Raw genomic sequence first — 26,985 nt, 5'->3', positions numbered from 1 at the left:
GGCTTCCTGCAATGTCTACATATGATCTAATAGTATGGGCATGGCCAATGGGCTATTAAACAGAATGGTGCACTACATAATTGACAGATTCCTCATATAAGCATTATTAATTATTAAGAAGCCTCCCCATCAATAAAAAGGGTGCAAGTGAATGTCCAATTTCACCAGTGCAACCTCCCCCCTATAACCGTGTCGCTTGTTTACACCCTGCTGAGAAATGGTGTTTTAACCTGCCCTTGCATTAGTAAGTGTGGCCACTGTTCTGTAACATTAAGGCTGGGTTCACACAGGGTGGATTTGCCGCGGTTTTGCAACGCGGAATTTCGTCGCGGCAAATCCGCCCGCGGCCGCTAATCTCGGGATTAGCCAGCCATGTGGACGAGATTTCTCAGAAATCTCATCCACACGGGACGGCTAATCCGCTGCAGTAAGTCTGGCTGAAACCGCGGCTGCAGCCACCGCAGCCGCAGTTTCAAAAGATGCAGCATGTCTGTTTATTTACATTCGTCGCGGCCGCGCTCTCCTCTATGGGAGCGCCGGCCGCAACGGAAAAGCGAGCGGCCGGGCCGCTTCAAAGCCGCCGCGGCTTCTTCCGCGGCGGTTCTCCCAGCGGAAATCTTGCGGTTTTTGCTGCGGCCAAACCGCGAGATTTCCGACGGGAATACGCCCTGTGTGAACCCAGCCTAAGTAATATCGAACCCATTTCTTGTTATTTCTCCTCAGACAAGGGAGACATTTCCAGAGCAAGTTCTTGGAAATGTTTCCCTTCTTCCCTGTCCTAGAATCTGGGAAGAGAGGACAGATCAGTGAGCTTGCTGTCTGATCCAGAAGTCTCTAGAAAACCATAGTTTGTTCCCTAAACATAAGCTAAATCAAAAGGTTTCCTTTTTCTGGGACCCCAGTGATCAGCTGGAATCTGATGAAGTAATACGCCATTCCAATTAAAACCAATGGTCCACCTGACATGGGCGCTCCATGTACTCTTTGTAGCTGTGCTTTGCTCTGGCTAAGGGCTCTTTCACACAAGTGCTGTTTTGACGCTGAGTAGGTGCATCAAAAAAATTGCATCTAAAAGAACCCATGATTTCCTATGGGTTCTTTCAGATGAGCGATTTTTTAAGGCGCCGATAAACCCATGCAACAATAGGAGCGTTTTTGTTTTTTTTACGCTGAGATTTCTCGCCGTCAAAAGATAGGACATATCCTATTTTTTGTCGGCACAGTGCCAGCGGCTCCCATAGTAGTCTAAGGTCGGCCAAGGGAGGGGGAGCGGTAATCTCGCTAATAGCAGCCGCAACTTGCTCGCGGCTGCTATTCATTCCCGTGATTTAACGCTTAGATAGCCACGGCGTTTTAGCGCGGCTGAGTGTTAAAACAGCGCTTGCGTGAAAGAACACTAATAGGTATGGGTCCTGAATGATGGAACTTAATTCAGAATACTCCAAGAATTAAAAAAAAAAAAAAATGTGTTTTTCAAGGCAGGCAACTCCTATAAGATCTAACATCATTGACAATTATTAGTGAGCACCCACTATATTCTATATCCAAAATGTTTGCGTAAGGGCCCCATGTCCACAGCAGTTTATTCGCCAGCCGAAGCTTCCCATAGCATTGCTATGGAAAGCGCCAGCACCTGTCCACGAGCGGAAAATCACTGTGATTTTGCATACGTTACTCCATCTATTAGATAGGGCTGACCAGCGCAGATTCGCTGGCGGCTCCTGCGGCACAGCTTTGCCGTGGGATACCGCATTGCCCGTGAACAGACGGCCTAAATGTGTTTTGCCATAATATAGTTGTCTCATCAGTGTAAAGCCTCTTCCAGATATTCACAACATCTGAAAAATAATCTCTCAGAAAACACACTTCTAAACCAGAAAACCTAGCTTTTCTCATAAGGTAGATTGTATGGTCTCATTTTGTAATATACAGTATGTTCCCGAGAGCTACTTCATTCTGGAAGAATGTGTCTCTTTATAAAACACTGCCTGCATGCCTGTCTAAGTGCTTATAGATAACCTGCATATACTGTAAGCACAGGCCTTCCAGACTTCATGTTTTTTTATTTCTTTAGGACAATGAAGAATGACATATTCGATATCCTATGGTTCCTCCTGGATTGCCATAAACTGGATGAGCTGACTATACAGTTTGTCCAGCACAAATGCTGGAAAGGAACAAAGTCATATGGAGATCAATACGGTCTCAGTTTGAGCATAAAGGCAGCCTATGGTTCTGTCCAGATGCAGTTTTCTGCCATCCAGACATAACACTGGGGTGTAAACCAGGGATGGGGGTTAAAGGTAGCGTGAACACACCCTAATGTATGCAATCAAGAAATGGTTTCCTTGCAACATTGATTATTCAAACCAGCCAAAACTCCATACCAGTCTGTGTATAGTGCATCCAATTGAGAATCACCTCCGGAGCTCGATACCATCTGGTCACCACATAACCTGTCATTTCACTGTCTGTATGCCTTGCCAGACCAAAATCCAGGATCTGTGAACATATGCGAGTGATAAATTATCAGGAAATCATCCAAATGTGCTGTGTGGGAAGGAAAACCAAACTGCAATTTTAACAGAAGAAAGATGACACAAAGTACACTGTGTAATCAATATAATTTAGTCATGGCTTGAAGTTTTCACTCAGAACTTTTGCAGTGTTAGAATGATATACACTGTATTTGCTCTTCTAATATTAGGCATATATGCAGTGCACTATATAAAAGTGTTTTTCCTACCTTCCAGTTTACATACAATCAATAATGCCTCCAGGAAAAAAGTTTTATGTTCATTACAAAGTTACTTTAAAAAAATTCCCAAGAATAATGAAGGAAAGGTGCAAGCATGTGCCACTTCATGCATTAGGCGCATTTCAGGCCATTTGTGCGCCTAAAAAATAACCTCCTACACCAGCTAGGAGTTGGAGTAGATTTGTTTCATAAATTCTTCTTAAATCTGTTGGGCCAGTGTTCAACACCCCCTACCACTAAGCCACGACCATATTTGTAAAACTGGCGCGAACGGCATAAATTTTAAAAAAAAGTGTCAAAGTTATTGCACAAGTAGGGCTTGAGCCAAACTTTTGCTACTTTTTTAATGACTGTTTTACAATTATAAATTCACCACTATAAAAGAATTCATGGTATTAAAATATGATAAAAATGTGATAAATTAGTGACAGTTAAACATCCCCTTTACTAATGAACTAGGGAACTCCAGGTATATTAGGAATGGAAAGAGATTTGGGTATTGGGGACAGAAGCCTCCTGTCAATACAGATAGCAGAGGGAACTAGAGAGATTCTATTTGACCACTCTTGACAGAGTACAGACACCATACACAGTGCTAGGTAGCAGGCACATGAAACAAATCACTTATCCTTTCCAGAGGGCGATTTATATACTGGTAGTACAAAGGGATTCAAAAGATGCCATACAGAATGAACTGTAGTCCTCATTTATCAAATCTGAATAACAAAATTAACACATTGCCTACTATATATAAACGGAATCTGTGCGGAGGATCCAAATGTGTGGATTTTGCACTGTGAAAAATACATCCCATATGCGCACAGCATTGGAAGAAGCCCAATACTATCAACACAGACCTCCATGCTATTGCTCCAATACTCCACAGAATTACTAGGCTGTCACTAGTAACAGCTCTTTTCCTCCATTATACAGTGCACAGAAGGCATACTTTTAACACTTACCTCCTCCCTTGGCTTATCGCTAATCTCTGACTCCCCCACTCAGAGATGGTAACACTCTCGACTTAGTTTTCCTCCGTCTCTGCTCAACCTCTCACTTTACTAACCCCCCACTTCCACTCTCAGATCACAACCTTCTCTCTTTCTCCATCAGGCACCCTAGCATCTCTCCTGACCCTCCTATCTATCGCACCTCTAGGAACCTCCAGTCTTTCCGCACTAAACAGTTTGCCGAAACTATTCAGTCCTCCCTATCGCCTATCTCTCGCCTCCCCTGCCCTAACCTGGCAGCCGAATATTACCACACCATCCTCAGCCGTGCCCTGGATGAAGTGGCACCGCCCGTGACGCGAGCCGTCAAACGCAGACCACGGCAACCCTGGCTCACGTCCCAAACGCGCTTCATCCGGCGGTGCTCTAGGTGCGCCGAGCGGCTGTGGAGAAACTCAAAGCTGCCAGCAGACTTCCTCCACTTCAAATTCATGCTTAAAACGTATAACCTAGCCCTTCACCATGCCAAACAAGTTTATTTCACCTCCCTTGTCTCCTCACTATCCCACAACCCCAAACAACTCTTTGAGACCTTTCACTCCCTCCTCAGCCCCAAGGAACAGGCCCCTGCGACATACCTGACTGCTGGAGAACTAGCTGCCTATTTCAAAGAAAAAAAATCGACCACATTCGAAAAGAAATCTCTGAAAGCGGCATGGTTAGCCCTGATCCCAGTTTCATCAGCACTGCACCCAGCACCTACTCACTATCTACGCTAGAACCAACGACAGAGGAAGAAGTCTCCAGGCTCCTTTCCGCTGCCCGCCCCACCACCTGCGCTAGCGACCTTCTCCCCTCTCACCTCCTCCGCTCCCTTTCCCCAGCTGTCATTACTCACCTTACCACAATCTGCAATCTCTCCCTAACCTCTGGCACTTTTCCCTCCTCATTCAAACACTCCATTATATCCCCTCTGCTTAAAAAACCAACCCTGGACCCGACTAATGCTGCCAACTACCGACCCGTCTCAAACCTCCCCTTTATCTCCAAATTACTGGAATGCCTGGTCTACTCCCGCCTTACTCGCTTTCTCTTGACCCCCTCCAGTCTGGTTTCCACTCTCTACACTCGACCGAAACTGCCCTTACAAAAGTAACAAATGACCTGATGATTGCAAAGTCGAGAGGGGACTACTCCCTACTAATCCTCCTTGACTTGTCTGCTGCATTTGACACTGTTGACCATAATCTCCTTCTTACTATGCTCCACTCTATTGGTCTAAAGGATACTGCTCTCTCCTGGTTCTCTTCCTACCTCTCTGACCGCTCTTTCAGTGTCTCCTTTGCTGGTTCTATCTCTGCTCCACTTCCTCTCGCTGTCGGGGTCCCCCAGGGCTCGGTCCTTGGTCCCCTTCTTTTCTCTATCTATACTGCCCCAATTGGACAAACCATCCACAGATTTGGCCTCCAATACCATCTCTACGCTGATGACACCCAACTATACACCTCCTCTCGTGAGATCTCTGGACCTTTCCTCCAAAATATCACTGACTGTCTGTCCGCTGTCTCTAACACTATGTCCTCCCTTTTTCTCAAACTAAACCTCTCTAAAACTGACCTCCTTGTCTTTCCACCTTCTAACCGACCTCCCCTCAACATCTCCATTCCAGTGTCTGGCACCATCATAACCCCCAGACGGCATGCCCGATGCCTTGGGGTCACACTGGACTCTGACCTCTCCTTTGCCCCCCATATCCAATCTCTGGCCCAAACATGCCACATGCACCTCAGAAATATTGCTAAAATACGTCCGTTCCTAACCACGGACACGCTAAAGACGCTCGTGGTTGCGCTCATCCACTCCTGGCTTGACTACTGCAACTCGCTACTCATTGGCCTCCCCCGCACTAGACTCGCTCCACTCCAATCCATACTAAATGCAGCAGCTAGACTCATTTTTCTATCCAGTCGTTATTCAGACGCCTCTGCATTATGCTAGTCACTGCCTTGGCTGCCCATCCACTGCAGAACTAAATTTAAACTCCTCTACCTCACTCACAAAGCTCTGCATGGCGCTGCGCCACCATACATCGCCTCCCTACTGTCAGTACACCACCCAGCCCGCTCACTCCGATCGGCTAACACACTCAGACTAAACACCCCTGTAATACGAACCTCACATGCTCGCCTACAGGACTTCACTAGAGCAGCACCCATCCTCTGGAATGCTCTACCCCAAGGCATCCGGACAATTCCCGATGCACGAAATTTCAGACGTGCCTTAAAAACGCACCTCTTCAGGGAAGCATACCAAATCTCCTGACCTAGTCCCTCGCCCCTCCCTATGGTGCTCCACCCTGTTTGCCTTCTGATAAATGATCTGTACATAAAATTTCCTATTGCCTGTGTTCCCCAACCCCTGCACCTCCTGTACCACCCTCAACCTATTTGTGTCTAACCCAATGTATCTCACATTGTAATTGTTGCAATTGTTGTATTGTTTTGCATTTATCCATGCCTGAAAGCGCTGTGGAATAAGTTGGCGCTATACAAATAAAGATTATTATTATTATTATACATCCACATATATTACCCCCAACACCACAAGCCTCTTACCTGCGCAGGTGTGCACCAGTAAGGCATCATGACCATGGACATACCGGTAAAACACTGCTTGTGTCCCTGAAGTGTTTTACCAGCGTTTGTGATGTCTGTTCTGCCATCAGAGACCACGTATGGCAGAGAGTATACTGTGCAAGCCCGTGTATCTCACACACGTGGTAATGTGCAGCGTTACTGTCTGTTTCATAACGGGGTTGCATATAAATCACCGCCCATATGCAATGTACTGCGTACACACAGAGTTTGCATATGTTACTCCATACAAAAGTATAGGGCTCACACTGCATGGTACGCCGAGAAATGGAGTATACTGCCATCTATTACTCATACGCATCTACACGCAGTGTCTACACGCTCGTGTGCATGGGTCAATGAAAGTCCATTGGCTTACATTGACTCCATTCACCATGTGTTACGTGGTCATGCATCGCACGCATAATACGCGGTGAAGAAACAAACGCCTGTGAACATAAAGAATAAGGAAAAAAAAAAAAAGAGCTCTATCAGGACCTGCATGCTACTAGAGGACCTGTGCGACATCATGAGCATGTGGGAGGAGTCAGGCTCCAGGATGTGCTGCTGCGCCTTCAATTACGAGCGCCAGACACTACACAGGGGTCGGCGTAGCGCTACTGCTAATGCATTCCGGAAGGCGGACGCTTGGAAAACCCGCCTAATGTCGGCCGAACGACTCCCAGCCAGGGAGCCGCAGCACCCCAGTTGGAATCATTGCATTATGTATTCTTGACATGTTTGGTTCAAGTGGAGCAGCCATTTCCTTCCCACCTTGCAGCGCCTTCCAGACGATTGGCCGCTTGAACTCCATCCAGCACGCTCCTACTAGTATTATTTACTGTAAGCCTATGCAATCTCTCATTGTAACACTATGTAAAAGTTTTCAAATACATTTTTCAAATTTAACCAACTAAATAAGGTCGGCCTCTAACCATAAAATACAATAAAGTGAATAACAGGCAGCTATAAATACATCTGAGAAAAAGTGGTAACAAACTTTCAGTACTGGAGCCATTTAACATACCTTAAGTTCACAGTCTTCATTCACAGCTAAATTTCCAGGCTTTAGATCCTGAATAGAAAAGTTATAAAATAAGACATGTTCTGTAAAACTCAATCAGTGGCATCCCATAAACAGGCTTCTACATTAGAGATTCAAGAGACATGTAAGAGACGTCACCAGATCAGGAGACCCAGTGACATCACTGGTCAGATGGAATGGGATTGAAGCTCTGAAATGACATTCCAACACCAAGATAAGACTATTCATGTATAGTTTTGGGGTGGAGGCGCAGCATAAAAATGTTTGAAAATAATTTGGTAGACCCATTTAAGTACACTTTGAAGCAAACCTCTGGTCCTGGTACAAAATTTTGTCCCGGGACTGAACTGGTATTTAAGAACACATCTCTCATGAATAAGGTATTTTTAGGTGAAGAGGGGTGTCATCACACCCCTCTTGACCCAAGTCACAAGACTCTCACCAGCCAAGCCAGAAACCTGAAGGAATGCGGCCATTCAATAGGTAGCCTTCCTTATTTGCATAAGATATTTTTGTCATAATGCATTAGAGGATACTGGAGATTCAGTTGCTATTGTGGCACTGCATTTCTAGAAGAGTATGGGATGGAATGCCATTTTACGCATAGTAATAGTTGTCTATAGAGAAGCACAGGTTGCTATAGAAATTATTACACAAAGTGATGTTAAAGTACAGCTTCACTTGAGTAACTGGTTGTTGTAACTAGTTCTAGCAAGCTCTCCATAATTAATATTATTTCTGCAGTATATTTCTAGTCGATAACTACAAGGAAGCAGCTGTTATTGGAATATAAATAAAGATCAGGTTTATATAACCGCAAAACAATAATACTTTAACCCTGTAAGGATAGAGACAAGATAGATCTGTAAAGGAAACGGGTCATCATAAAATAGCCTATTGCTTAAGTCAAATTTATATATTAAACATTTTTCATCCCACTGTATATTAAAATCCTAATATCTTCCAGTTTTCACTCTGACCACTAATCCTAATGAGAAGTCTAAATTTTCTATTCTGTACAGAAGCCTCATGGACCACAAACACAATAGACTGCAGGGGACTCATTGACTTCTATGGGAAATAATTCTTAGCAAGCTCTTGTGTAGAGGTCAATGAGAAGGGAGGGGTACATGAGCTGCAAACATCACCTATTGTGAATGTTGGATCCTATGTTATCTGTACATAGGCATCACCTCTCATTCTAATCCTGCCTGTAGTAATGAGATGACTACCTAAACACTTTCTCAACAGAATAGGCTAAAGGTCTATCTACACGCAGAGATAATTGCTCAAAATTTGTCAGAGCCATCATTTAGCATTAGGTACTAGTGGGCTAATCAGCCCATTACTAGCTAACTAGCTAAATTTGTACGTATTTAGAGAACAGCGGCTGATCTGTTCTCTCAATGCATAGCTTTTGTTCTCCCGCGGGCTGCAAGCTGCATATAATGCAATCAGCGCTGCAAACACAGCATGCCGTCCCTCTTTTCAGGGCCAACAGATATTATGCTGAGCTGAACTCAGAGATGGATGAGGAGTGCACAGTAAGTGCACGATGGGCACACATTTACACACAACCGCTATTGCTCAAAAGGTGTCGTTTGAATGAATTTTGAGCGATAATTACTGCGTGTCAATCAGCCTTAAGTTGGAGTGAAAACTGCGGAATGTTAGCTTTTTTTATATACATTGCGACATGAAAAATAAAAAGGGTAAAAAACACCAAGAAAAAAAAAGTTATATAAAAACTTGATTTAAACAATGGGTCATTTTCTGATGACATATTCCCTTTAAAAAGAGTTGTCCAGAATTAGACAAAAGGGTGCGTTGGACCAACATGATTACTCACCAGTAGCTTTTTGGTATACAGGAGAAAACTCACGCAAACATGGGTAGAACACAAGTCCATGCAGATAGTGCACTTCGTCAGATTTGTACTCAGGACCCCAGCGCTGCAAGGTAGCAGTGCTTAGCACTGAGCCACCACGCTGCTCATTTAAAGAGTACCTGTAGACTGGGAGAAGGCCTACGTCCTGACCCATAAATCGAACATCTCCAGCAGACTACAGGAACTTAACTACAAGATCCTGACCCGATGGTACAGGACCCCGGCGGGATTAGCCAAAATATACCCCCAACACTCAGACCTCTGCTGGCGGTGCCTCCGCGAACCGGGGACCTTTGTCCACATATGGTGGTCTTGCACACACATTCAACCATTGTGGCGAGAGGTAGAGGCTTTATATTTAACTACCTGTAAAGGCTCGACCAGCTTTACCCCTGAGCTGGCGTTGCTTTCTATGTTCCTGGGGTCAATGTCTGGTACAAAAAGCTCCCTGCTGCGTTTTTTCATATTAGCAGTCAGGCAGATCATTCCAAGAAAGTGGAAATCCACGACGCCGACGAAGTAATGTGGTTGGAAGCTATGGACAACTTAAAAGACAAATGGAGGAACTGTGTGCTAAAGACGAGATGCGTTACTCTAAATTCTATAACACCTGGGCGGAGTGGTTGCAGTTCCGGGTCTCACCCGGTTTAGAGGCCTGGCTACGTGACGGCACTACCGCTACTTAGCCGGCTTGGACACTCCCACCATCAAGCCCAACTCGCCCAATCCAACGGAGGAACTGGGCCGCGGGGTGTGCTCGGACTGGACAGACTTCCCTAACCCTATTCCTTACCTTTCCCCTTCATCCACTCGTCTCCTTTCCTTTTTCTTCGCTTCTGGACTTTTTTCACCATCTAAAAATTCCAGATATCCCTAAGTTCATTTCTAAATTCCCCAAATAACGGGCTGATTGATGATCAAGCTTCAGGGGAATGTGATTTATTTATGATTTACGATTTGCTAGGTTACGTTTTGTTCGTTTTAACTAAAAACCTGCACGGGGGGCCGGACAGCTGTAGAATTTGCTAAGAGATAAGATGGTTACTATGACTGTAACATGTCCATTGCCATATCTGTATCGTACTCCCTGACGTAGCTAATAAAATACTTTTGAACCATAAAGAGTACCTGTACTTTCACACTGAAGTGCTTGTACTCCACTGGCAGCTTTTAGCTCCTCCCGTATAGCGCTACATGGGGCAGTCTCCAGCTGCTGGATGGAGCTGAATACGACTAATGGAACACAAGTACTCCAGTGTGAAAGTGCAGGTACTCTAAGCAATATGATGCATAGAGCCTTGTTGACATTGAGGGAACTGAAAGTCCTGGGAGAAACTGGTTTTGTAACAAGGAATTTAGTCCAATTTGTTTTTAGTATCTTTCACAACCCACCACTAAGATATTACTGGCACATAACATTTGAAGACAAAGAATGCCCCGGTGATAGTAAGGGAAAACAGCATATAGACCAGGTTAGGCTTGAACAAAAAGTGGAAATAGAATATGATATACAGCTCTTTAAAATGAATACCAACTAAAATAGGACTGATAATTCAGCCATCTAATGTAGTTCAGGTGTTTAAAATTACTTACCCTGTGTATTATACCAGCCGAATGGATGTACTGTAAAGAAACATAACAGATTATCAAATAGCTCACGAGACAAGTGCATGTTCAAAATAAATAGTAGCTACTAGACAAAGACTAAGTTACAGATCACTCAGGTTCATTTCCAGTTAAATAAGTAGCTTTAACAACATGACATTTTTCAGTATTTTGAGTGCCCACCCTTTGCTTTCATTAAAACATTCATTCATTTTTGGGAAACTTGCCTTACACAGCTTTCCAAACATTTAGGAATAGGAGTCTATGCAACTTCTTTTTTTAAATTACCTCTAATTTATCTGTAAGGCTTCATGTCCACGTGCGGGTTGGATTCCATGCAGGGAGTCGCGCACGGAATCCAGCCCTGCACACCTGAATTTTTCTGCTGGCGGCATCCACGCAGATCTCTTCACGTCTAGGTTCACTGTTCTGCGCATGCTCCTCACGGCTCGCCGCTGGACATGCACGGGACAGTTCTGTTTTAAATCTCCTGCTTTCCCGTGGATCGGACGGCTTCCACTGACTTCAATGGAAGCCGTCAGTGTGGGATCCGCAGAAAAATGGAGCACGCTGCGATTTGTTTTGCAGACCAAAAGGTCTGCAAAACAAATCCACATGCTTCTCTATGGGCAGCTTGATTTGCGTCTCTCCCGTGTGGATTCTGCAACTCAAACCCACCCATGAACATTGGGCCGTAGGCAATGGCTTCCTGGTACAAACACTTTCACATAAATATCATAAGGATGGTAGAAAAAAAATTAGTAAAAGGAAACAAATAAATAGTGGACTTGACCACAACAATATTTCTGCTCTCGCTTTATCAGAGGCGGTTTAGAAAGTGAAAACTGCAACCTAAATGGTGGCTGTGGGCATCTTGCACAAGATTTAATGAATCTCCTCTTCCTTATCAGGATAGGAGCACACAGCGGAACTTTTCTACACTAAAATCTGCACAAGTTTGTTGCAAATTACACTCATTGCAATGTAATGAATGAATGAATGAATATATAGCTACAGTGAAAATCCACTATTTGCTCATGACAGGTACAGCATGCCCAGGATTTAAAAATCTGTAATCTAAGTAGATTTTGCTGCGGATTTCTTCTGCTTTGAGAGAATAGGGTTTGTTAAAACCACATTCGCTTACATTATACTGTACTTTGTTGTGGGATTTTGGTGCATATTCCGCAGATGAAATTCCACAACAATTCTGCTACGTGTGAACTTACCTTAACAAAGCCCTCTGTCCAAAGAACCTCATTGTCTAAAGTTCTGGAGTGCCAGTTTCAAACACATAAAGGATCATGCAATACGTACACTAGTAAATTGAGATTAGATATAAAATTGCAGTTTCAGCAAAAATATTTAAAAAAAACAAAAAAACAACTTAAGTCAAGGGAGACTGAATAGTCTTTGATACCTTGCCAATTCTTCTTTAAAGGCTTATACAGTGCTTCCTGTTGAACTGTCCCGCCCCCTTTCTTTGACAAACAATCTTTAAGATTGCTCAACAAGCAAGTTTGTATACCCACATTATAAACTAGGCAGACAACTCATTGCTTGCATTAGTCAAAATCCCAAGCGAGAACACAAACTGTAATGTAGTAAAGGCACAATTAATGAACAGTACAAGTTGTATGAAGAGCATGCAGAATATCGGTGTAGTTATTAAGGTCAGAAAGAACAGCAAGGCACAACATGTGTACAAAGGAATTACAATTCAAAGCTGTGTGAATCTGTTACAATGGTGCTAAAACGTCAGCATATGTTTAATAGGAGACGTAAGAGAAAAATCAGTAGCAAATGCACAACTGCCCATTTGCTGCAAAGCAAGAGACAGTTAATCTTGTTCAATGCAGTACAGGAAATTTATTGGATACGGATTTTCCTTGGTAGGATATACAGTCAAATCTCTAGTTTTGTTGGTGATCCACCTGAAAGCAAATCGGCCAAACTTGAAATCAATGAAACGCGAGGCAATTACTTCCTTAGGAATCAATGTAAATCCAATTAATGCCTTCTACACATTTCAAAAAAAAGCACACCAAACCACATAAATATGGTTTTTAATACCAAGTAGCCTAATGTAGAGCTGTGTGTTATCTGTGGTGTTACATAGGAATGCAGGTGGCATCATTATCTGTCCTAAGACTTATAACGGTTATCTGTGGTGTCACATAGGACTGTGGGTGGCATCAATACTCATCTTCCAGGTGCCGTCAGGGTCTCCACCGTTGCTTTCGGAGCTTCTGATAGGCTGCCGAGCACTTGTCAAGCTGGCAAAGCATCTATTTCGAGTGATGGGGATTGAATTCCCCACCTCCCAGAAAGATTGCTCAGCCAAATCACAGCCATCCGGCGAAACTAGAAGCAGACAGTGAAACTAGAGGCGAAATTCTGGCTTGAAAAATCAGCAAAACTGGAAACTGGCGAAATTAAAAGACAAAACTAGAGGTTTGACTGTATATTTGGGGAAACCGTGTGTGATATAAAGAGATTGGTAGGAATATCTGCATAAAAAGTGTATGTAATTTGATATTTCTGCAATCTTCTAGTGATCACAAGAATAATGGTTAAAATTGGTTTTAAAACTTCAAAAAACAAAAAAACACATCCTCCATATAGTTGGCCAATAGCCAACTGATGGGGGACAGCTGCTCGGGACCCATCAGTCAGCTATTCGCTGGGCCACTGTCAGACTGTATGGAGCAGGAAACATTATACGGTGGCCTGGCATGGTATTGCAGGCACAGCTCCAGTTGAAGTGAAAGGAAGCTGTGTCTGCAATACCATGCCGAGCCTCTGCACAGTGTACTTTGCCACTTGCTTCCTTTTCCACACACTTTGACAGGGGTCCCCTGGCAATCAGTTCTTGATTACCTATCTTGAGGACAGGATAATCTTCTTTTTAGAGCTAGAAAACATTTTAAATTGATTTTTTATTAGTAACAGTAATCATTTCTTACATCATACAACCCCACATAATTCATGTCATTGAGGGCTGATTAATCTTTTCAACAAATTAAAGTTATAATGCAAAAGAAAAAAAAAAAGACTCAAAATAGCAGTATCTATCCTGTAGCTGCAACAAAGCTCTATGTTGCTACAGCAACCAACCACCCCTGCAGATTGCAAGACTGAAAAATGGCCTACAAATCACATATACTGTAAAATACTACATTTTAACAAAGGAATGAGAAAAACTGTGACGTAATAATGCCACGTTCATAAAACGCTATGCCTCCTAAGTGTAATGCTCTGAGAACCACAACAGTTGGACTCAGTTCTCATCTGCATTAACCATTTCTAATCCAATTTGTATCCTGGTTTTCCTAGGGGAACTTTTTTCTGCTGTTATAAAACGGAACTATCTGCTGGCAAAGGCCAGTACCGACACGTTGGATAGGCTCCGACAGCAGAGAGGCTGGCAATATACAGTAAGAGAACCCCGACGGACTTTCTCCAACATCGGACCTGTACAGCCTTAAATCATAATGTCGTCAGACAGTGGATTGGAAAGGGTTAAGGCTTCAGTCATAATTCCATCATCTGTTTGAGGAGCGGAGAAACTGAATTAGAACAGAAAAACTGATCAGTTTTCTTCCCCATTGATTTCAATGGGGTTTCCATAAAAAAGGAAAGCAGTTTGCTTGCATTCCGTTTGGTTTCCATTATTTTAAGGACCTTTTCACATTAGGGTTTTCATTTCAGTTTTATTGTTCAACCATGGGAACAGCAGAACGGAGAGAAAGTCCACGGAAATGTATAGAAGCATCAAGTCCTCAATTTCAATCAGTCTTTGTATTCTTCATTCCGTTTTTTTTTGTTTTTTTTTTTACACTGGATCAAAAAAGCTCAAAACTGCTCCGCTTTTGTTTCTAGTTTTGGACACAGAACACAGATGGATCCTTTTTTGAATGATCAGTCTATTTTTGTTTTATTACCATTTTTCTGCTTCAAAAACAGAGCAGAGGAACAGAATCATGATTGAAACCCTAATGAGTTGAGCCTTCATTGTATTTGTGTGTAAGCCGTCTGCTAAAAATTGTAAGAGGACTGAAGACAATTTATATTGAACAACGAATGGTGTGCATTCTTATAAATGGCACTGCACAAGTCTTTGGGAACTGTTATTTACAATTAACCAGTTAGGAATGGGATCTGTCACTGGGCTTTGTGGAAACCGCTTTCTGCAATGCATCAATTAATAGTAGGGATTCTTAGTAGAGATGAGCGAGCGTACTCGGAAAAGCACTACTCGCTCAAGTAATTTGCTTTTTTCCGAGTATCGCTGTGCTCGTCCCTGAAGATTCGGGTGCCGCTGCGGCTGACAGGTGAGTCGCAGCGGGGAGCAGGGGAGAGCGGGTGGGAGAGAGGGAGAGAAAGATCTCCCCTCCGTTCCTCCCCGCTCTGCCCTGCAGCTCCCCGCTCCGTGCCGGCACCCGAATCTTCAGGGACGAGCACAGCGGTACTCGGATAAAGCAAGTTACTCGAGCGAGTAGTGCTTTTCCGAGTACGCTCGCTCATCTCTAATCCTTAGTTATAACAGGCCATCATAATACTAAACCCACACACATTTTAAATCAAGAAAATTTCTTATCTTTTTAGTGTGTAAACTGGCATAAAAACACCAAATATTTTTACAATGTTGCAAGTGATTCCCTCTGTATGAAAGGGATCAATATATTTTTTTAAACATACAAAACATGAAACCTTAAAAGCTCGTTTAGCCAAACAAAAAAAGAAAGTGATAGTTCTTTTCAAGGCTGTTGCTTATTCACCACATCCGTTAAGGTGGTTTTACACCCAACGATTCATCATTGAATTGCCATTTGTGGTGAACACACTACTATTTCAGTTTGCAATGACTGCAAGAAATAAGTTTAGTCTGATAGTTTTTAGGTAAATTTACTAAATGTCCTGTCATAAAAGTTATTTTTCCACTAATAAATACGATAAATAAAATATTGTAGTTTAATTTTGTTAGGCCGCCTGTCCACGGGCGATATGTCACTGCGTTATCTGCGGCAATAATCTGGCCGCGGGTAATACAGTGAACGGTTTCCATAGACTTAACTATGGAAAGCGCAGCCCGACGTCCATAAGCTGAGAATCAGGGGGACTCTTCGCTCGCGGGATTCAAATTGCGGCATGCTGTAGTTTGCCGCGATTCTCCCCAGTGAGCCTATCAGATAGGCTAACCGTGGAGCCCTGTCATTTCTCCCTCCACGTGGTGGAATATCGCTAGCGATATTCTGCCTCGCCCGTGGACAGGCAGCTTAAGGCCTCATGTCCATGGGGAAATTCAGACCCCCCCCCCCTCAGTCGCGGCCGGATCTTCTTTCTTCGGCCAGCCGTGCACGCTTTTTTTTTTTTTTTAAACTCCTGCTTTTCCGCAGTACGGACAGATTACCTGCGGGTGTCCACTGATTCCCTATGGACGCAGATCACGCATGCGGGAGACCCGCTTGCTTTTAGTAATTCCATTTTGCCCGTGGACATTGGGCCCAAGTCTGTGAGACGAATATGTAGTCACAGTGTAACTCAAAAATATGTTTAGTGATCTAAGGTTATATATAAGCAGATAAATAGTTTAGTTCACTCGCTAAATTGTTCAGTCATTCACATTCGACTGAACGATCAGCGAACAAGCCAACAATGATTTTCATGCTTGTATGAACTGAACGATGAACAGATTCCTTCATCGGTCGATTGTTGGCTGTGTTTACATTGAACATTATCGATAGTCTTTGTTCATTTAAACTATTTATTGAATGATAATCTTTAGGCCAAATTCAAGTCCAAAGGCCCTTTTTATACAAAGTGTAAGATCGCATAAAAACGAAAAGCTAAGTATAAGGCCTCATGTCCACGGGGAAAATCGGGCCCGCTACGGATTCTACATGGAGAATCTGCAGCGGGTCCCTCCTGCCCCGCGGACATGAGGGCTGAAAATACAAATAAATGACAATAAACTCACCTCCCATCCGCTCCGTTTCTTCTCTTCGCGGCGGCGTCATCTTCTCTCGTCGCGGCCGGATCTTCATTCTTCGGCTCGGCGGATGTGCACGATGACGTCGGTGACGTGCCCCGCGCATGCGCCGGGCCGAAGCAAAATGATCCGGCCGCGGCTGAGAGAGGATGGCGCGGCGCCGAAGAGAAGAACCGGAGCGGGTAAGTAAAATGTGATTTTTGTGTCCCGCGGATCCGGACGGCTTCCATAGGCTTCAATAGAAGCCCGCGGGAGCCGTCCCCGCGGGAGACCCGCATGAAAATGGAGCATGGTCCAGATTTTTTCATGCTCCATTTTTTTTAAAATCACTTTTATTGACGATCCGCGGGTATTTATCTACCCGCGGGTGGTCAATGCATCCCTATGGGGTGCGGATCCGCGCGCGGGAGAAGAGTTAAAATCCGATGCGGATTTTAATTCTTCTTTTCCCCGTGGACATGAGCCCTAAAAGAGAGCAGTTAACATTTACATGTTGATATCAATAGGTATGCCAAAGCATTATATGTTATTGGTTGGTAAAAAAACCAAAACCAAACAAACAAAAAAAAAAAAAAACAGGCACACATAAAACCATGTCTAATATGCAGCCACATATGAGTTTGTGTGCCTGTGCAAGGCCTTGCCTGTGATATTTAACTGTTGGCCGGCACAACTACATCACTAGGGTCAACAATTGGAGGACAAAGAAAGCTCATTCTTTGTCTAATATCCCTCAGATGCAGTTGCTGCTATTGACTGTGGCATTTAAGAGGTTAAACTGCTGATAAATGGACCAACATGAAGCTTTCGGACAGATAACCCACTCACTCTCACCCTGGTTGGGAAACCCTGTCCTTGTACATAGTCCCATATGGGTTTATTTTTTATTTTAATTTTCCCCACTAGGTTGAAAAATATAGAAATTCACGGTTTAGAGCAACGGTGGCATCAATGATTAAGTAACCAGATTCTCGTCCTGCTTGGGTTTCAATACACCTTACTATAGCGGTAGCCTGGAACTTGGCACACAGACATAATTGGAGTGCAGAGTTATGAATAGGTTAGGTTCAACCATCTCTGACAATCTTTGTCTGTTATGGCATGTATTGTGACAAACACACCGAGTACTGAAGGGTTTAGCTCAGGAAAGACAGCATTGTAAATGTTTCCTAGGTAACAAGCTCCAAGGCAGTTTGAAACATTTTGTCCTCCGCTTCCAGATTTCTGCTACCTACTAAAGCAGAGGATGGAAACAATTCACAGGCGAGAAGGTAGAACTGAAAACATTCCAGTATAAAGCTGGCCAAACACATGAACAACTAGTTGGCGGAATGAGCCTCCTGATCCCCCACATATAAATGCATGCCTCATTTGGCTGCGCACGCATAGCGTCTCTATAGGGAGAAAGCCATTGCCCGACACCTACAGCAACGGCTCATCTCCAGAGAACATATGGACTGGACATGTTGAAATCCAACAGTCCAATCCTCATTACCAGAGGTCTGTCAGGAGACGCCCATACAAATTAGAGGACCTCAGATTCCATCAAAATCGGCCCCTACCAGCAGGATAATCCCTGTTCACATTCAATCAGATCCCTTTCAGTTTCCTCAATTTATTTTTCAATATACGCAGTACTGGAAACATGGCAGAGTTCATCCACAAGTGCCAAGATCTCCTGACATGCCCATTTTAGTAAATACTAGTCTCCTTAAAACAATTCTGCATTCTGAAATTCCTGATTGATATATGAAAAAAAAGAAACTCAGCACTGTACCCCTTGTCAAAGTCACGCTTCTACACTGTGAGAGACCGTGTAACACCCTATTGACAAAAAGAACGATAACACTCAGTACTCTTAGGCCAGCTCCACACATACGGATTTGCGTGTCCAAACACTGCACACACAATCCGCAGAGATTAGAACCCATTTCTTTCATTGGTTTGTTCACATACGTGTATTTTTGGCCCGCAAAAAAAGATAGAACATGCTTTGCACACCATAGGTCCCCATAGAAGTCAATTGGGGGGAGGGGACGGGTGATATGCAAATACACACGCAATACACAAGGAAACGCATGAAACACTGCACAAATCTGCTGGAAAGAGAATACATCTGGACCTCAGACAAATTAAGCATTTCAACGGGTGTGCGAGTGCCATATGCAGATGCACAAAAAAAAACAAAAAAAAAAAAAACAACCTTGTTCATAGTGGGGGAAAAAAAAGGCACTATGACATGCACAATTGCACATATGCCCGTGTTAAGAAAGCGGCCTTAGGGCTCATGTCCACGACTGTGTTTCGTGGTGAATGGAGTCAATGAGCTATTATTTATCCATGCACACCAATGTGGAGACACAGAGAATCGATACGCAAGAGAAATAAAACCACAGCATGCTCTATTTCTCTGCATACATACGCAGAGTGAGCTTTATACATTTGCATAGGCTGTGTATTAATATGCTGTCCATATGCAATAAATTGTGCATGGGCAGCATTTTCATTCGCATCCCCTCTGAAACAAAGCTGCGAGTTTAGAAGAAAAAAAAAAAAAAAAAAGGACACATCACACTGCGCATGTCTATGTGGGTAGAATCCCTAAAAAGGGTCTGGTCCTTTAGGACCAAAACAGCCTGGTCCCTAGGGCTGGGCTCACACTAGCGGATCGAATTCCACTGCATTGCAGGCGGTCATGCACAGTACAGGTTTTTTTTGTTTATTTGTATTTACTGTACTGTTGCCAAATGATGACGCGGGTACCCGCAGTCCAAAACTAATGTTAATTGCATGTGGGCTACGGGTCAGATGGCCTCCATTGACTTCAATGGAGGCCTTCTGTGCGGAGTCCACTGCAAAAAATAAAAAATACAAAAATTGCGCTTTTTCTGCTGCTCATGGAATATGCAATTCATATCTACGAGTGTGAATGAAAAATTAAAAGATAAGTTTCTTTCAATGCCTGCGTTTTACTGTGGAAACCGATCACAGATTCCACAATTGGAATCTGCCCATGTGAGCCTGGCTTAAGGGGTTAAGGCGGACTATGTACTTTACTTTATATACTGGTTATATCTGCAAATTTGCAGAGGGGAGGGCCGTGTATGACAGCTTCCTGACCCTTAATGACAGCAATTAGGAATGATAAGAATCAGGCAGTTGTGTTTCATATGCCCCACACTTTTGTTCTTGGGAGATAAGCTGCAGGCAGGAGGCAAGCCAAGCGTGCATGTGTATTGGTAAAAGGCAGCCAGGAGAGGCAGCCGTCAGCTGTACAAGAGCTTAGCTAGCAGCATTGTCATGGATAGCCCAAAATGAACAGGAGAGAATTTCTTTGGAAAATCTAATCACTCATAATGAGTACCAACCACAATCTGAGGGTGCGTTCACACGAACGTATATCGACTCGGTTTTCACGCCGAGCCGATATACGTTGTTCTCGTGTGCGGGGGGGGGGGGGGGGGGGTGGAAGAGCCAGGGGCAGGAACTGAGGCTCCCGCCCCCTCTCTGCCTCGTCTCCGCCCCTCTGCATTATCTGCAATGAGGGGGCGGGATGGGGCGGGGCTAAGGTCCGCGAATTAGCCCCGCCCCCGTCTGGCCTCTCCCCATTGCAAATAGTGCAGAGGGGCGGAGAGGAGGCAGAGAGGGAGCGGGAGCTCAGTTCCTGCTCCTGGCTCTTCCATCCCCCCCCCCCCCCCCCGCCCGCACACGAGGGAACGTATATCGGCTCGGCGTGAAAACCGAGCCGATATACGTTTGTGTGAACGCACCCTAAAGCTGGCCACATACATTAGATAAGAATTTGTGGAATCCGTCAATTTCAATGGGACTGAATATTGTACATGGGGGTCTCCTGACTGCCCTCAAGCGGAAGAGAATTGTTTTTAACTTGCCCATTTGTTTTTCTTGCAAGAAATAAGCCAGCATTTATTCCCCTCTTCCCATTAACACAAAAACGCCCTCCGCCGAGCAGGTACAACGGAGGAGCTGGGAGAATGAGCATTATCTCAGGTGTATGGCCAGCTATGGTCTAGAACACAACGTTGGCTCATTCCACTATTTTAGCAGGATCTGCAAGAAACTGGTTGCCAACAAACAGTTTCTAGGACCACCTTTGGAAAATGTAAGCGTCCAAATCCTCTTCAGCAGAGTGTCATTATAGATCCCCTTGAAAACACAGACGGTCTTATTACAATCCCTTTCTTGGGTCATGATGCATAGCAATAACTACTTAAACATTTATTACAATGTGATGACAACCAATTCAACAGTCTTGTATCTAATTAAGAGGCAAACATCTTATCCTAGACACATGTACAAAACATACAGAACAGCTTTTGTTCCTCACAAGCAGAACAGAACAACATGCTTGTCATTGTACTGGGACACATGCTGGGCACTAAAGTAGAAGAGTATTTGCCTTGTTTTTGACTAATTTCGCAGTAGCGTATTTCTGACACATTTATGCTCCTGTAAGGGGACTTTTACACAGGCCCACAGTTACCCAAGCAAAAATTGCTTGAAAGAAGAAGTATGGGTGACTGTCATCCTAAGTAACCACGGGATTAGATAGTTGAGCAAGAATCGCTCACAAGTCTGCACCACTTAGTATTCATCTCATCTAAAAACCAAGCGATTGTTGGCCTGTGAAACCAGGCAGTCGTTCATCTATGAACTGCCCGTTTACTCTGAATGGAGAGATCTCATACGTGTTCCACCTCCATTCAGTGAGCAATTATTGCTTCTGTGTGAAAGCAAATGTGAGATGGACATTGGGACGGCTGACAAGCACTAAAGCACCCGACAGTCATCCTGTTTGAAACTAGCCTAATACGAACAAGTGTCCCAGCCCGACTGCGGGTCTACTGACCCGAACTCTAGACCATTGGATTCCTATGATTCAACACTGAATATGACAAGAGGCCTACAGTGAGAATGCAAGTTTTAAATAACAGATGTTCTCCAGCTGAAGATCACATGCAATCCCATCCACATGTGAAAGGGAATCTGTCACCTACTTTTACCCCTATAAGCTAGACATATGGGCTGAAAATAAGTAAACCACCGAGTCCGAGAATGCAAGTGTTATACTTACCTTCCCCGTTTAACCGGTGCCAGCACTAAAAGCCATGGATCAGTGCACTGAAAATCCTGCTAAGTAGTCTGCCTTCTCTAATTTTATAATGGGTGTACTACTTAAAAGAAGTGCCGCTCAATGAGCTGCTACTGGGGAACAGGGAAGGTACGTATGACCACTTACATCCCCAGACTCCGTGGGTTACTTCTTTTCCGCCCATAAGCTTAGTTTATAGAGCCAAAAGTAGGTGAAAGGCTCTTTTAATGTGTTGCGTGGGAAGGGGTTAAAGTCTCAGAATGCCTAGTTTATTTCTAATTCTTCAAGTCTGTTCTACTAATGCAATAAAGTCATTCAAAAGACTTACTGCATTCCCAGAATTTAGCTGCTCAAAGTAGAATTTCAATTCTAATTTAACTTTTCCAGAATAAAAGCTTTCCTGTTTGTGCTTGTAGAGATGAGTAATGCAGCCATATATGTATGCAGCACCTTAAGGAATATTGTTACCCAGTGCCTGTATATATACACAACTGTGCAGGACTACCTGTTAACCTTCTTACATCATGCATATCCAATACCTGGGCCATCATACTCCCTAATGACCTATTTCTGTAAGCATGGGCCAAATGTTTGAGGATGTTCCACCAACACTTCTGGACCACAAGGTCAAGAGATACTAGCTCGTTCCCAGTGCCAGCATTGGTAGATAATAGTCTTTTTACCATTATTCAAAATTTTTTTAAGCAGCAACTGAGATACCATTATGGGACTATCCATCTCACCCAAAACAAACATCCGTCCATCTCATATCCAGTCCAAATATCAACCCTTTCCAATCCACTGTCTGATGTCTGAAGACATTCTGATTGGAGGCTGTACAGCTCCAATGTTGGAAGACGTCTGGCAGGGTATTCTTACTGTATATTACAGGCCGCTCTGTTGTCGGGGGCCTCTCCGGCATGTCCCATACCACAGTACTGGCTCTAGCCAGCAGATGGCGCCATTGTATAAGGGCAGAAAGAGAAAGCCCCCCCTAGGAAACCCTGAATCCAAAATTGGATTGCAAAGGGTTAAGCAGACCACAGAACTAATAATCAAGACAACATGGCTGCTCAATTATCCACAAGATCGTTCATTAGAACGATGCCACCATCAACATGAAAGACTAAATTGGTTAATCAGGAAGCCAGTTTAGATGGGGGGAAAAAATGAAAGTAAAATTAAAAATCACACTGGGCTTGTTGCCAAACTGTATGGTATGACTGGCTGAATTCAGTTTTATTGGCCAACCATGGTGAAGTTTTCAACTAAACCCATCATATTTTTGGCAGACGTCTACCACCTTGAAAAACGGTTGGCATAAAATGGTCAAATGACATCCAATGTAAGTGTATGGGCAGCTTTAGATTTAACACAGAACCTACCCTTTCCTTCTGAAATATGCGGTTAAATAGTAGAAAAGACTACAAAGATGGAAGTTTATGCTACGATAAGTTAAATAGGCAATATTAGATGTGGAAATGTTCTAGCCCCAGGTAGGTCCCTTTCTGTGCTGCATTACGGCTTTGGTATGTTGTAATAAGGTAAACTTCCAATAAAGCTATAAATGTTTATGGGAGAGTGTCAGATTTCCGTGCGCCATGCACCATCTTCAGGTGACGACACTGGATTGCAGCAGCGAGCATAGAGGGGAAAAAAAATAAAAAAACACATCACCTGGCTCCCCCATCACTTCCCCCAACATCACCAGAACTTAGACTATGGTGCTGTGGGGACATGACAGGTTCCCTTTAACCTAAAAATAAATAAGATAATGGGAGTAGACACATTGTCGTACATTTTAGGAGCCAATTGGAGCATTCCAAGGGCCAGTTTAATGCTCCTAATGACCAGGTAATTAGAATCGTGATATCAATAGAAAACCATTTCTATGAGCATCTCTCTCTGCCTGGCTCCAGATATTTGATCAGTCACAACTATCATCTTTAGATTTAGTTGTTCAAACTAGACATGGCAGTAATCCGGATACCGATACATATTAGGTATTTACCATACATAATCTATGTAAAATTACCAACCTTTAAGCCTCTCAAGATCTGATATACAAGAAACTGAATTCGATCTTCTGACAGTTTTTCATGTTTCATTATCTTTCCCAAGTCTGTGCCCATAAAAGGCATAACCAGGTAACTGTTTAAAGGGGAAAACAAAAAGACAGGACATGCTATGAGTACACATAGGTCAATTACATCACAAAGCTTTCATACTTGGGCAACATTCACACGGGCCAATGTTAGATCCCGGGCAGATTTTTCCAATGTGGAGTTCTGCCTGGGTTTTCATATGAATCTGCATGCTTATTTGGCCCAAGACAACGGGGCAAATCTGTGTGCAGCTGTGCAACGCAGTGTCCGTGCAAAATACGGGCACAGTAATTCTTTTTTTCCCAGCAGTGCGGATTTTAGAACGCATATTCAGAAAAATCTACACCACATGAATGGCACAGATTTACATAGAATTCAATACAAACTGGTGCAGATTTCACTGTCAATTACACCATGTGAATGAGGTCTTAGACTAAGTTACACACTGGTTAGCGTGATATAGGGCCGTGAATCACAGCCCCATATCACACTCCCCACCATGTGAATTCCCCACAGATACGAGGAGGTTACATGTTAAAACAGCCTCGGATCATTTTGGGGATGTAGCGATCAGCCGTGGTGGCGGCTCGCCGAACTTCTCCCATTCTTTTCAATAGGAGACCTCGCATCGCATTGCATGCACGTAGTACGATGCTGCTGCTGGCCCCATTGAAAACAATGGAAGATGTGATGCGAGAGAAGATTGTTTCCTGCATAGCATCGCAGTGCCATGTAAGAAAACACTGTTCATGTGTATGACCCCATTCAAATTATGGGGTTCATATTTGTGCGTCTCCCACCGCACAAATCTCACACAATTTTCCGGCCCGTGTGAAGGCAGCCTTATTGTTTAAAGAAAAGGAAAAAACGACACCCGGCAGATGTTTCAAAGGGAATCTGTCATCATCTTTACACTCTCCTGCCTGAGGGCAGCATAAAGAGGTGCCAGGCACACTAATGGCAGAGATATGTCTGCTATATGTATCAGCAGCAGTACACACAAGACAATAGAAAGTAGTCAGCAATATTCATGAACTGCAGGCTAGCCCCATCAACTCCGGCCACTGACAACTGTCTGCCCAGTACCATGCATAGAGAGGCTGCCATCAGCGGCTGGAGGGTGAGGTGAGGGGCTAGCCTGCAGCTCAGATATTGAGGGCTACTTCCTCTAGTCCTCTGTGTGTGTTCAACTATTGGGGCTCCCACATACTTGCTTTTCTTTAATGCGAATGTCAATGGGACTTTCTAAAGTTAAAAACGCATTACACAAAAAAATCGCAAAGCACCAACTTGCGATGCGTTTTTAACATTAGAAAGTCCCATTGACATTCGCGCTATAAAAATGCAGTGTTAAAAAAAACAAGTGTGTGAGAGCCCTTGATAAAATGTACGATTCTGACAAATGGCTTCATAGATACAGAACAGACATCACTGCAATCAACAAGCCTGTCACCACCCTATACTGCCCTCAGAGAGGCTAGCATAATTATGGTGAAAGATTACCTTTACATTTATTTTAGTACTACTATAATTATGAATAGTGTACAAATCAGACCAGAGTTTTATAAACCACTACAGACAGATTACTGCAGGTAGACATACCACCACATTAAATATTATCAATCTTTTTCAGCTGCTTCCACAAAAATCTGTGTTCTTTTAATTAAAGTAGACCCAACTTGTCAGATGGCTTTTCAGTCTAAGCTGTGGTGTGTACATTCAGGAAAAAACCATTTCTGGCTATTATATAACTTATATTCTGCATTTCTCCACCCCCCCCCCCCCCCATTTTCCTCTGTGCACATCCGATTCTCAATTCACTCAGAAATGGTGAGAGGAGACTGGCTGCTGTGCTGCGTTTTATATTATGTGCAGGGGACTGCAGATTCTGTTCTCCATCTGTAACACACACAGACATATCATCATGTAGGGAGGTGTATAGCGTTACTGGGCAGAGGAGATGTGAATACCAGGAAATAGCTCAAGCAGGGCGTGCGTGTCCCTTCTTCTCCACCTCCCTTCTGCTCTCAGACTTCACAATGACTCCTCCATTTCCTATTCAGTTGTCTCCAGTAACACATGCAACTGCCAGTGAACAGCAAGTTGGGAGGAAGGGAAACCCCTAGTGGCCATCAATTTTGAGGGATTTTTTTTTTTTAGCACAAAGGGTAATTTTAGATCCCTGTGTGGGGAAGAGTGTTAAGGCAGCAGAAATGAAGTCCTAAGCTCTCAATCCCTGCATGGTTCAGGTAGCCGGCTCAAGGTTAACTCCATCCTTCGAGGTCTGTAAAATGAGTACCCAGCTTGGTGGGTGGTCATAAATAAAAAATTACCTGAAAGCGCTGCAGAATAAGTTGGTGCTATACAAATAACAAGATTTATGTTTTACTTAAAATTTATTTTTAGGCACAGTGAATTGCACCTTTTGCTACTTATCACACTGACTACCATATATGCACAAGTGTTTGAACAGTTAGTGAACTCCTAAAACATATAATGATTAGAGATGAGCGAGCGTACTCGGAAAAGCACTACTCGCTCGAGTAATTTGCTTTATCCGAGTATCGCTGTGCTCGTCCCTGAAGATTCGGGTGCCGGCACGGAGCGGGGAGCTGCAGCGGAGAGCGGGGAGGAACGGAGGGGAGATCTTTCTCTCCCTCGATCCCGCCCGCTCTCCCCTGCGACTCACCTGTCAGCCGCAGCGGCACCCGAATCTTCAGGGACGAGCACAGCGATACTCGGATAAAGCAAATTACTCGAGCGAGTAGTGCTTTTCCGAGTACGCTCGCTCATCTCTTATAATGATACAATTTATATAGCACATAAAACAGGCATTGAAAAGTGAGGATAATACTTCTATCACCCCATTCAGAAGAAGAAAGAAAAAAAGATGGAA

The 26,985-nt window shown here is 43.7% G+C and overlaps 1 protein-coding gene across 1 annotated transcript in view; it reads right to left on the bottom strand.

Annotated features, from left to right (window-relative positions):
* MAPK12 (mitogen-activated protein kinase 12) overlaps positions 1-26,985 on the bottom strand; it is an 86,812-nt gene that overhangs the window by 22,397 nt on the left and 37,430 nt on the right. Inside the window, exons 4-7 of the mRNA XM_066591869.1 lie at positions 24,024-24,135; positions 10,868-10,897; positions 7,369-7,416; positions 2,388-2,502 (exon numbers count right to left, since the gene is read on the bottom strand). Of these exons, the coding sequence (XP_066447966.1) occupies positions 2,388-2,502; positions 7,369-7,416; positions 10,868-10,897; positions 24,024-24,135 (305 nt within the window). The remainder of the gene's footprint in view (positions 1-2,387; positions 2,503-7,368; positions 7,417-10,867; positions 10,898-24,023; positions 24,136-26,985) is intronic.

This window comes from Eleutherodactylus coqui, chromosome 2 (assembly GCF_035609145.1).
Source record: "Eleutherodactylus coqui strain aEleCoq1 chromosome 2, aEleCoq1.hap1, whole genome shotgun sequence".
NCBI classification, from domain to species: domain Eukaryota; kingdom Metazoa; phylum Chordata; class Amphibia; order Anura; family Eleutherodactylidae; genus Eleutherodactylus; species Eleutherodactylus coqui.
The sequence above is the reverse complement of the archived record's forward strand: the minus strand, read 5'-3'. Positions and strand labels throughout refer to the sequence as shown.